General features: G+C 60.5%; 1 protein-coding gene across 3 annotated transcripts; it reads left to right on the forward strand.

Annotated features, from left to right (window-relative positions):
* Positions 1–7,152: 7,152 nt before the first annotated feature.
* NMB (neuromedin B) lies at positions 7,153–10,821 on the forward strand. 3 transcript variants are annotated; one of them, XM_036012356.1, is made up of 3 exons: positions 7,153–8,069; positions 8,682–8,862; positions 10,520–10,821. In XM_036012356.1, exons 1-3 carry the CDS (start codon positions 7,913–7,915, stop codon positions 10,707–10,709), a joined length of 528 nt encoding a protein of 175 aa, XP_035868249.1. In that variant the 5' UTR covers positions 7,153–7,912; the 3' UTR covers positions 10,710–10,821. The 3 variants fall into 3 exon arrangements, with proteins under 3 accessions (XP_035868249.1, XP_028357983.1, XP_035868248.1); XM_028502182.2 differs by having other exon boundaries at positions 7,155–8,069; positions 8,682–8,854; positions 10,545–10,821; XM_036012355.1 differs by having other exon boundaries at positions 7,156–8,069; positions 8,682–8,854; positions 10,540–10,713.
* Positions 10,822–11,239: the final 418 nt, after the last annotated feature.

The raw sequence follows: 11,239 nt of genomic DNA on the forward strand, positions 1-11,239 counted from the left end.
CCTGAGGTGGACCTCAGTTCACTCGGGAGGGACCGGGAGGCCCCTGCGGTACACTGGCCGCCATCGAGGCTTCGGTCCCCAAGCCTTGCATGTGGGCCTTCAGTGGTCCCAGCAGAGCCTGGAACTTGGCGCATCGCCGCTGACAAGTGCCTCCTGGAGCCTGCCTGGGCGGCTTCTGTCTCCTCACGAGCCCGGTGGCAGAGTGCCCAAATAGCCCCTGAGGGTGGGTGGGGGAGAGTGGCCCCTCCCTCCCTCTTTCCCCGGGGGCAGGGCTTCCCGCTCGCAGAATCAACGCCCTGGCCCTGTTCACAGACCGGCCTCCGGGGTCCCCAGGGCTCCAGCGCGCCTGGGCACAGGCGGCCTTGGCCCCGCGTCCCCAGCGGCCCAGAGTGCTCCTCCGTGCACTCCCTGGGAGGGGGACATCGCCTGCGTGTCTCCCGCCTCCGTGTTTCACACTCCAGTTTGTGACGTCACTGTGTGTCCCCCTTTGCCTGGGTGCTCTGCTTGGAAGCAACGGCTAAACTTCCCTGGAAAGTCAAGAAATCACGTACGAATATTGGAATTGCTCTGTTAGCCAAAAATAAAAAGATCTTTTGTGGAGATAGGTGTTATGTCCCCAGGTTTTATGTGATCTAGTTTAGTGCGAAAACATAGCTTCAAACGGGGAGGTTGTACTTGTAAACACAGTGTATTTGAAAAGCTCTCTGAAAATGTAATGTAAATGCCGGAGATGTTTAATTTGCTGTTTTAATGGAATGGTAAGCTCTTTGAGATCTGGGCGGGCGTGGTCATTGTGAGCCAAGGGAACCTGAGAGAGGAAGATCCGATGAAACTCCAGATGAGGATCCCACGATGGGGCTGTCTCCTGGCCGGCACCAGGCACTGGGCCGCTCTCCTTACTCTCACTGTCCGGCCCGCACGTGCTTGTCCCACGCCCCCGGCGCTCCCCCGGGGCGCCCGCCCTGGGCTGGCCCGTCTTTCAGCGCGCGCTCACGGCCGTCCCTGCAGACTTCCCCGCCGGGTCTCCCCGTTCCTGTGCAGGTGTCCACACCTGGGTTTCTCATTTCCCCACCAAATCAGCCCCTGGTGAGTCCCGCGCTTACTGCCATCCGTCTGCTGTCGTTGCTGTCACCCCAGTGGCTCCCTCTCGCTAGGGTTTCCCCGAGACGCGCCAGTCTCTGCCGACTTTAGGTCACGTCCACCTGTTTGTCTTAGCACCCCCTTTACTCCGAGAAGTATCGCTCTTGGACCATAAGTTTGTTTGCCCTGAGTGTTACGTACGTGTGAAGTCCGAACTTTGAACCCAGCGGCCGTGAAGCTCCCGGGTGCCGTACGGCCGTTTCTCCACGTGCACGCTTGTTTCTGCCCGTCTGGGTCTCCCTGTCTTCAGAGGCCATCGTTCTTGCTCCCCGCCGCCAGCGTTTGCAGCCCAGAGCCCCTGCTGGCCGCGGCCTCCTCCAGGCCCCTGCTCCGGCGGTGAGCTGCTCCGGGGCCGGAGTTCCATTCTGGGGAGATGGCTCGCTTTTCCCCGTGGCATCCAGCAGCGTGGACTGAATGTTCAGCAAAACCATGCCTGGGAACCAGAGGTGGTAATAACCTAGGGCGGCGTTAGTGTCGAGCTGTTATTCTGGGGCAGAGCATATGAACCGTTAAAGCGAGTTGTGCTTCCCTGTTAATTACTAAGCGCATCACCTCGGTCTGGCCAAATTTGAATCTGAACACTTGCTCTCTCCACGGGTCCATTCGTGCAGCCTGTTCCCTTCCCAGAGCCGTTAGTGGGAACCCTGTGTTCTCCTTCCGCGCGGTGTCCGTGGCCTCTTCTGTGTGTGTGCTGTCTCCCGCTGGGAGCAGTATTGGTGCGTGTCACTGTGCTTGGGGAGTCTCAGGCTTCCAGAGAGCTCAGTCTTGGAGTGAGGCCCCGTTGTTCCTGAGAACGTGTGTTGGTGATGCGCACACATGTGTTGCCAAGTCCAAGCGCCCCCTTGGAACGCGGCGTGGGGGCTGTCCGGCCTCTGAGGCAGCCCTTCCCATGGCGTGTATCACTCGGCTGAGCTTTAGAAGTGACCCGGCCGGTGCTAGCAGCTGCACGGGTGCCCTCGCGGGGCTCCTGTGGTCAGGCGCGCCCGTTCCGACTGTTTTCTGGTTGGGGGTATCTTTGTCACTGTCCTCCCTCCCTGGGACTGTGAGCAGTAGCAGACGGGCTTTTAGAAATAAAACAACAAACAGGACCCTTCACCTACAGCAGCGGTGAGTCTGGGCCCAGAATTCTGTGTAACCAAAGAGTGCGAGAGATGAGAATACGCAGGTGCAATCAGAAAGCGGCGAAGAGCCCTGGCGGGGTAGCTCCGTTGGTCAGAGCATTGTCCTGATGCTCTGGGTTGTGAGTTCAATCCCATTCAGGACACGGACGAGAATCAACCACTGAATGTATAAATAAGTGGAACAACAAGTCTCTCTCTCTCTCTCTCTCTCACACACACACACACGCAATCAGTAAATAAAAAATGTTACAGAAGTGTCATTCTAGGCACCCAGGATCTTTCCAGCCTCAGCTCTCAGCAGATCCCATGTCCTGTACCCTCACCGTTGGCCTCACTGCATGGACCCCCGGCCTTTGCTCGCGCCGGCCGCGCTGCCTGGGGTGCCGGCCCACTGCCCCGCTGCCGAACGAACGCCCTCTCGCCCAGCAGGCGGTCACTGAGCATCTACTCCGGGCCAGCCTCTAGGCCCTGGGGATGCAGAGAGGAGTGAGGCCAGGTCCCTCCTCTGCCGGGAACTCAGCGCCCTAACAGAGGCAAGTGAAGCAGAGCTTTTCCACATGGGACCCTGGGGGCAGCAGCAGCAGCAGCAGCGAGGTGCCCAGGGAGCTCGGAAGAGGAGCGTTTTTGTTCCTGACCGCGCTCTGGAGTGCACGGTGCTCCCTCTCGGTGCTGCCAGGCTCTGTTCGTGCTCCTTTGTGGCCTCGCGGGGTGTGTATGGGGGTGTCCTGCTCCCCGCCGGCTCCCTGCCAGCATCGAAGCGCCGAGGCCGGCCTCTGATGTGCCCTGTGCGTCTCCAGGTCCCCGTCACAGTGCTCTGCGCGTTTCAGGTCTGTTTCTGCCTCGTGTTGTTTCAAAGGGGATTTGGGGCGGCTAAAAAAGGTCCGGCACAAGCAAGATAGGTGATGAGGTCTGAAATAATTGACGAGTTTGGGATCGAAGTGAGTAGGAAGAGAAAAGGAAAAGCAAATAGGGGATAAGGTGCACCAGAAGACCGCTGTGCGTGTTGGTTCTCAGCCCCCTACGTGGGGGGGGGCGGTCCATGTGAAGAGGGACAGGGTGGTGTCCGTGCTTGGTGGGACGGGACTGATGGGGTGAAGCGACAGCAACATGGACTGAGGCCGAGGACCGAGGAGTTCCCCGCCCCCCCCCCCCCCCCCCCCCCAGGCACCACAGGGCGTCGTGCAGTAGCCTCTGTGCAGCCAGCCTGCTGCCGTGGGCCCGGGGCACGCGCCCTCAGCGCAGGTCCGGTCTGGCAGCTTCTGCCGAGAGCCGCCTCGCAGGAAACCGGCCGGCTGCCTGGTCTGCCCCAGAGCCCCCAGCTGGCTCTTCTGCAACGTGGTGCTCCTTAACCTCCTACTACAGCTCACGGCCTCTCTGAAGAAACCACAACTCTCCTACCTCTTCTTCCCTCTGATGAAACCTCCCTCGTCCATTACATCCAACCTCTCATCCTCGCCAGCTGAGAGTATTTTACCTCGCTGCTTCTTAAGCCGGTGTTACAAAACCACTTACTGTCCTGTACAGTTATATCATTATGATGGTGAATATGGCGTTCAAACGGCAGGTTGCTGCTCTACCGGTCTGGGAGTTTCTGGGACGCCGCCTGCTCACGGTGAAGAAGCAGCAGCATTTCTCTCGAACCCTCCCTCCAACCGGCCCATTCACGTGGGTTGGTCAGCGGTGGTTCCAGGCGTCCGGTTCCCAGGACGAGCACGCAGGGCGTGCTTCACGCACAGGAGCCAGCCGGCCGGCATTTAGTTCCATCGAAGCTGCCCGCCTGGCGGCTGGTTTACGTGGACAAGAGAGAACCTTGTTAGTAGAACTCGTTCCTTGGACTTGGTCAGGAGTTGAAGGAGCTGTGCTGGCGTTCTGGTGGCTCAGGCAGCGCCCCGTGCCACGGGCGCTGGGCCACGGCACTTGGCGGGCTATTCTGCTGCCACCGGGCCTCCGCCGCTGTCCAGGGAAGCTGTGCGCCCCGCGCTGGGGCTTGGGGTCCAGCACGGGCTTTGTCTCACTTTTCCCGGGACCCAGCTAACGACGTTGGGTGCCTAGAATCGCCGTGTGCTCTGCTAAGTACTTTTGAACTTGTAATAGGTTTTTGTTTTCTTTCACTTACTCCTCAAAATAAACTCCACTTGACAAAAGAGGAAAGCCAGAAGTTCGGAGATTTGCCCGGCACCTTCCAGCTCCTGGATGACAGGCCAGCACTTGAGGCCGGTTGCTGGATCCTGTCACGGTGCTGAGGGTCGTAACCCGTCTCCCACCTTTGCAGAGTCTGGCGAGGCTCTTGTTCGGGGTAAACTGCACAGCAGCAAAGCCCCTGGGGACTGTTCTTCAGAGTCTCCTCGGGGTGGTGCTTGTGTGGGTTCGCTCAGGTCAGTAAATCTCCTGGACGCAGGGAGATCCTCAGGCAGGTTTCCAAGCACGTAAAGCTCTCTGAGGTTTCAAGAGGATTTATTGCAGTTCCTGAAATGCCCCCTGAAATATGTGGCTGTTAACACCCAGCTAACCGTTCAGGCTGGGCCTGGGCCTCCCGCTTCCTCCTGGCCTCACCGCCTCCCCGGGGCCTCGCCGGGGCCTCACCGGGAGCCTCTGAGCTTTCCTAGCCACTGCGGGGATTGCCATCACCTTCTCATTGCACGTCAGTATTTTTTTCTTTTGGTGAAGATAGCCTTTCTTAAAAAACTGCATTTTGACAATTTCAGTTTCTGAAATATTTCCTTAGGAGTGACTAAGGTTCCGACTTTCTAGCTAATACCTTTGTGCTCCTTCCGATTTGGGGAAATTGTATGAAATATCCCTGATCCTCCTCCTGCCTCTCTTAAAGAGTCTGCTGTCGTTCTGATATTCCGAAGAGAAAGACCTGAGACGTCTCAGGATGCTTCCGGTTGGCCCCCCCCGGCCCCGTGGAAGGGCGTCCGCACCCAGAGGTCAGCTAGGAGACTGGTGTTACACCGTCCTGTTCAGACCGGCCGGCTCTGCGCTTGCCGTCGCTGCTTTTACCAGGCTCATTGAAGTCTGATGGAAATTCCTGCTTTCACTTTCTCTTTTTGTTCTCTGTACCTTTTGTTTGTTTGAAGTCGGACTCTCGTTTTCTCCATTTGTTTCATTTCTCTGGAACTAACTTGCTTTGTGCGTGAGTTAGCTTCTCCATGAAAGGGACGTGATACCAGTCCTCAGTGCATCAGAGCGGTGTTGGGGGTCACGGGGGCATGTGTGTGCTTTGGAAAACAACAAAGACTCGGTCGTGAAAGGTGTTCCTCGTAATGGATTCTGATTTAGTGAAAATGTAGCAAACAATAATACGTGCCCTTTATTTTAAGCAACCTTTGATTTAAAACCATGGCGTTTTTACAGAAATCTTTGAGAGAGAGAGAGAGAGGGAGAGAAGCATGGATTTGTTGTTCCACTTACCTGTGCATTCATTGGTGGATTCTTGTACGAGCCCTGACCCGGGATCGAACCTGCAGTCTTGGCACCTGGGGACAATGCTCTAACCAACAAAGCTAGCCGGCCAGGGTGCAGTTTTAATGTTTTGTTGATGTTACTTATGCCAGGATTTGTCATGCATTCTTCCCTCCTTAAGTCATCTTTTGGATTATCTGATGAATCTCTCCCTCACTTCCTGTGCATGTCCGAGAATGCGGTAGAAACCTGGGGGGGTCAGCAGTGAGCTCTGAGGAGCTTCCACAGGCACCGCCGTGTGCTTCACTGCCGGTTCTCCCCGTGCGAGGGATGGGGGCCTTGGGACTTCCCCGGCCATCTCGGCGAACTGGGGGAGCCATGGAGGTCCTTGTCCTACACCCAGAGCCTTGGACGCCCTGGAGATCCCTTAGGAAGTGCTGCCACCCTCTCTGCCGTGCCCAACGCTCCTCGTTCCTGAGGGGCGTTTCACAGCGGGCTGTGGAGGGGCTGCCCTGCTGCTCTCTCCGGGGGTCCTCGGAGCTCCTTCCTCCTGTGCGAGGCTGGCAGATAAAGTGGCCCCAGGGGCACCTGGGGCAGCCTTGGAGCCGCCGTGGGAGCGGCGAACCCGGCTGTGTCAGAGGAGGCCTGGGCTACTCAGAGCAGCGTCCCGAGGTCCCTGCAGGAGGAGGTGAAACTCCAGACTCAGTGCCCGCTCCCTCTCCCCCTGAGAAATCTAACCCGCCTTGGGGTTTGGAGTGGGGACAGTAAAGCGGAGCGGGGGCGGGGTGGGGAAAGCAGCCCCCGCCCTGGCAGAGCGGTCCCAGCAGGCCCGGAGTCTGATCCCAGTGCGGGGTCTGGGCCAGTGACTCGGTCTGGAGCCCGTGTCCAGCTCCGAAGGGAGAGGCGAACCTGCCGAGAAAGACCCCTGCAGACATGTTGCAGGGCAGCGCTCAACGCCAGCCCCTGTGTTTTCCCAGCAGCCACTGCACCGAGGACCGGAGAAGGCGGGACGGGCGTGTGACTGACGCGGAGGGGAGGGAGGGGTCGCCAGGGGGTGACTGTTGCGGGAAGGTGGCAAGAGCTATATCTGTGCACCGCGGCTAAGCAGTGATGGGAACGCAGAGAGGAGGTGTAAAGGCCGGGGTGGGAGACAGAAGCACGGCGACTGGGGGGAAGCCAGGGCCGGAAGCGGGGTGACCTTGTCCCGCGTGTCGTGCTCCTGGGAGGCAGCTCCTCTCACATGCTTCCCTTCGGGGCGGCGGTCCGTCGAGCGAGCAGGCTCCAACACAGCTGTGCTGTGCGGGCTTCCAGGGCTTGGCCTGCACCCCACCCCCACCCCGCCATCACTCTGTGTCTTCTGTCTCTCCAGGAGACCCCCCTTGTGTCTCCTCTCCTTCAGTGCCCGCCTGGCAGAGTGCCCCGAACTGCGGTGGTCAGTAAACATTTTTGGAGCGCCGCTGCTTTGCCTGTGACCCTCTCTCCGAGCAAGACTGGACAGCTCTGGGGGGGGGGGGCGTGCTGAGTGTGAGTGGGCGGTGTTGTAGGACGGCTGCTTTCCACCACGGAAAACTGCTAAACACGTGAAAGTATTAAAAACAGGGCCGTGTGGTTATTCCCGTCTCATGGTGAAGAACCGTGGGGTTCCAGGGAGTCACACAGCTTGCACAGGGCTCCCGGTCCAGTGCCCGCTCCCCCAGCCCAGAGGTCCGCCTCCTCCGGCCCAGCAGCTGCTGCGGGGCCTCTCCCCAGCAGGCGGCCATGGGGCGGGGCTCCTTATCCCGTCCTCACTCTGCTTTCCGGTCCCAAGCACCTGCTGTGATTTCTGCTGAGTGCCGAGTGCTAGCCTGGAGCGGACAGAGCGCCGGCCCGAGTCCAGGGAGGGAGCCAGGGGCTCCCCTAGTACCTGGGTCTTTGCAGGGCTTGGGCGCCGGTGTGACGCTGGGGGAGCATCCTCGCCCCGCTCTTACCCTTACAAAGGGGGGCGTAGAGGGGGGCGTGCGCGGGGAAGGCCGGACAGCCCGCCGGAGCGGTGCCCACTGGTGCGGGAGTCTGGGTGTGCAGGTTGTGGAGGACCCGTGAAAGGGCTGGCGGGGCGGGGCAGGGTGGGGCGGGGCGGAGAGCAGGGGCGGCTCCCGAGGCAGGCTCCGCCCCAGGGCGCGGGTTTAAAAGCTGGAAGGAGGCCCCTCAGGAAAGGCTCGCAGCTCAGCGGGAGCGCAGCGACGGTGCGGCGCAGCCTGGGCACAGCCATGGCCCTGCGGGCGCGGGGCGCCCGGCGGCTGGGCAGCATCCTGCTCTTCGCTTTGCTCGCTGCCAGCGCTGCCTCCTTCAGCTGGGATCTCCCCGAGCCCCGCAGCCGGGCCAGCAAAACCCGAGTGCACCCGAGAGGCAACCTCTGGGCCACCGGTAAGTCTTTGGGACCTGGGCAGGTGCCCCTCACCACCGGGCTCTCAACCCTTTTTCCTTCTCTGGCCGCCCCTCAGCCACAGACAGTCCACTGGGCAGTCGGGGACCCTGTAGCTCATCTGATGTAGTAGATGGACAGCTTGAGACCCAGGCAGGGCAGTGAGTTGGCTGAGGTCCCTCGGCCACTTTCAAGCAGAGCTGAGAGGCTGGATCCTATGTCTGCCCGCCAGCTGGTGGCCCTTCCCTTAATTTAATCAAGACCCCGCTGACTTCTCCTCTAACGTCCGCGTGTCTTCTCGCTGCACCTCCGCCTCCCAGACCCCTCTCCCTTCCCCACTTCCTTCTCTGCCCTCTGCCCCCCTCTGTGAGCGGGCCCTGGCCCGTCCCACCCGCTCCCCGCTGCGCTGTCCTCTCCACCCCTCCAGCTGTTCAGGAAAAGGTGAGGTGCAGGCTTGGCCGCCCGCCAGGGGTCCTTATGGCTCCTCGATGAGGAGGGAGGAGGTGGCACGTATTCCTGCCGGGAAGCTAAACGGCGGGCGAGGCCGGGAGCTTCCCCACCGTGACAGGGTCCTCGCTCCCTGACTTCCTTGTGCCTCGGCGCCTCCTGTCTAGGTCACTTCATGGGCAAGAAGAGTGTGAAACCCCCCAGCCCACCCCTGCTGGGGACGGCCCCCCACATCTCCCCGAGGGACCAGAGACCGCAGCTGAGTCACGATCTGCTCAGGAGCCTCCTGCTGAGGAAAGCTCTGGGCACGCGCCCCGGCGGCCCACCGCCGCACACCCAGGTGAGCCGGCCCACCCTGCCCTCAGCCGGGGCTGCCCCTCGCGCCAGCACTGGGTTTAGGGCGTGCCTGCCCGGTTGGGCGTGAAGGGCCCCAGAAATCCAGGGATTCCGGGTTCCCCCTGTGCTCCAGAGCTCCAGAGCTCGAAGGGAGAGGACCCCAAAGAAAGAAAAGCAGGTGAAGAAATCAAAAGAAAGAAAATGATAACAGTAAAAGGAAACGGACCTTCCCAGCAGCCCCCCCCAGAGTGAGAAGCAGAAGTTTTCCCCTCACCAGGTGCCTGGTCTGAAGGCAGCGTCTTGCAGCCGGACCTTCCCCAGACGGTCCAGGTGCACCCCCGCCCAGCGTGGCCCCCTTGGGGTGCCCCGGATATGCTTGTGGTTGACGTTGGGGCACCGAGGCCCACAGAGGGAGCAGACGAGTCCATCAGCAGCCGAGACAGAGTCCAGCCCTGTTCACCTTGACCGGCGCCCTTCCCAGTCTGTCATCTGGCTCCGCGACCAGGGGGCAGGCCTTGTCAGCCTCGGCACGTTCTGGGCCGGGGAATTCTCCCCGGTGGGGGCAGTCCCGTGCACCGGGGGAAGTGTAGCGGCATCCCTGGTGGCTGTCCACTACTACATTGTCCCCCACCTCCCTGACTGTGACGGCCGGAAAGGTCTTCAGACACTGCCAGAGGGGCTCCGGTGAAGGGAAGGAGCCGGAGTTAAAATCCCCCTTGGTTGTAAACCACAGACCTGTGGGGCTCAGGGCCCCAAAGCTAAAGCCAAGCCAGCCTTAGTCTCTAGCCATTCCCTGCTGCCGGTGCTGTCCCCTCCCCCCCCCCCCGCCCCCACCTTCCCTGGTGCTCTGCTGCTGTGTGCGCTGTGTGCGGAAGGCAGAGTGAGGAGGTAGCCGAGGGGTGATGGTGTGCTAGGCCGAAAACCTAGCTGCTTAGACATGTCACTTAACCTCTCTAAGCCTCATCATCCTCACCCATGAAATGGGGGCCATAGCGCCCATCTCCCATGAAATGAGACCATGTCACATGCCTAGCGTGATGCCAGGTGCGCAGAAAGTGGCCAGTGAACGGGAGCTGGGGTAGCCCGAGCTCCCTGGCAGCGCCTGCTGCTGACTCACCTTTGCGTCCCCCGCTGCGCCGAGCACGGGGTGTTTTGAAAGAAGGGAGGGGCGTGCCCTGGAGAGGGTCGCGCTGCAGTCCACCCTCCTGACCCTGCCGATGCCCAGAACCACCCTGCCCTGGGGACCTCAGGTGAAAGGGTCAGCTAGGAGCTGGAGCTGGCTGAGTCTGAAGGGAGACGGTGTCACCTCTGGGGCCGTTGGTCTTGAAGGCCTGAAACAGGCAGACCAGCTAGAAAATCCGATGACGCTGTACCTGGACCTGGGGGACGGGCTTCAGAGGTGAGTGGGGGGGGGGCGGTGACAACACTGACCCTGGCAGAGGGCCCGTCACCATAGGCGGGCTTGACTTCCATGAGCTCCCTTCACTGTCATGACTGTGAGGGTGGGGCCATTACTGTGAGAAAACACTGCCCTGACCCCTGCCAGGCCCCTCCTCAGGAAGAGAGGTGAGGGGGTTGCCTCCGATGACAGCCTGTCCCTGTGGGACTGCGGATGCCTAGCGCCCAGGAGTGGCAGGATGCCCTTATCAGTTGCCCCCTCCTCCCGGGTCAATGTGTGTTCCCTTTCAGTACAGGAGGCTGCTGGTGCGAATGCTGCAGAAGTGATGCCGTTAGTGAGGAAGATGCAACCACACGGCTTAGATTGTGCCCATGCAGGGAAGGTGCTGAATGGGACCCTGGCAGTGGCCTCCCCTGGCTGTAAACCCTGGGCTCAAATCTCCATTACTCCACTACTGTGACGTCTGGTCGCGTCACCAGGAACATCGCCAGTGCAGACACAGAGTATATTCCTGCTGTATTTCCTGCTTCCCTGTCGAAGTGGTGAATAAAAAGGCTGCTCTTTACACAGAACGTCTGGTCCCCCTCCTTCCAGTGTGTTTGAGGGAATGAGAGGGAAAGGGGTCTGGATGATGGGGTGTTCACGTGAGATAAGGGTTGGCTCCCCAAAACCCAGAACACGCCGTGGCACCAGCCGGGCACCGACCCGGGACTGCTACCCGTCCGCTCGCTCATTCAGCAAGCAGGTTACTCCACACCTGCCGAATGCCAGGTCTGGTGCCCGGCAACTGGTTCTACTCTCGCCTCTGCCACCTACAGGCAAGTCGTATGTTTGCTTGCCCATCGAAGGGAGTTGCCTGCACTACGCGGGGCTTTGCCGATCCCATTCATTCCACCCTCTCGCCAAGCTTTGAGGGGAGCCCAGCGGGACTCCGACCCTGCCGCGCTCTCGCCTCTCCTCTGGCTCTCCGTAGGACTGCCAGAGTGAGCA

The sequence above is a fragment of the Phyllostomus discolor genome, chromosome 12 (assembly GCF_004126475.2).
Source record: "Phyllostomus discolor isolate MPI-MPIP mPhyDis1 chromosome 12, mPhyDis1.pri.v3, whole genome shotgun sequence".
Classification (NCBI taxonomy): domain Eukaryota; kingdom Metazoa; phylum Chordata; class Mammalia; order Chiroptera; family Phyllostomidae; genus Phyllostomus; species Phyllostomus discolor.

Coding starts and splice junctions, on each gene's coding strand:
- NMB (XM_036012356.1), top strand. CDS start 7,913: ATGGCCCTGCGGGCGCGGGGCGCCCGGCGGCTGGGCAGCATCCTGCTC. Junction 8,070..8,681: donor AGGCAACCTCTGGGCCACCG/GTAAGTCTTTGG, acceptor CCTCCTGTCTAG/GTCACTTCATGGGCAAGAAG. Junction 8,863..10,519: donor CCGCACACCCAGGTGAGCCG/GCCCACCCTGCC, acceptor CTCCTCCCGGGT/CAATGTGTGTTCCCTTTCAG.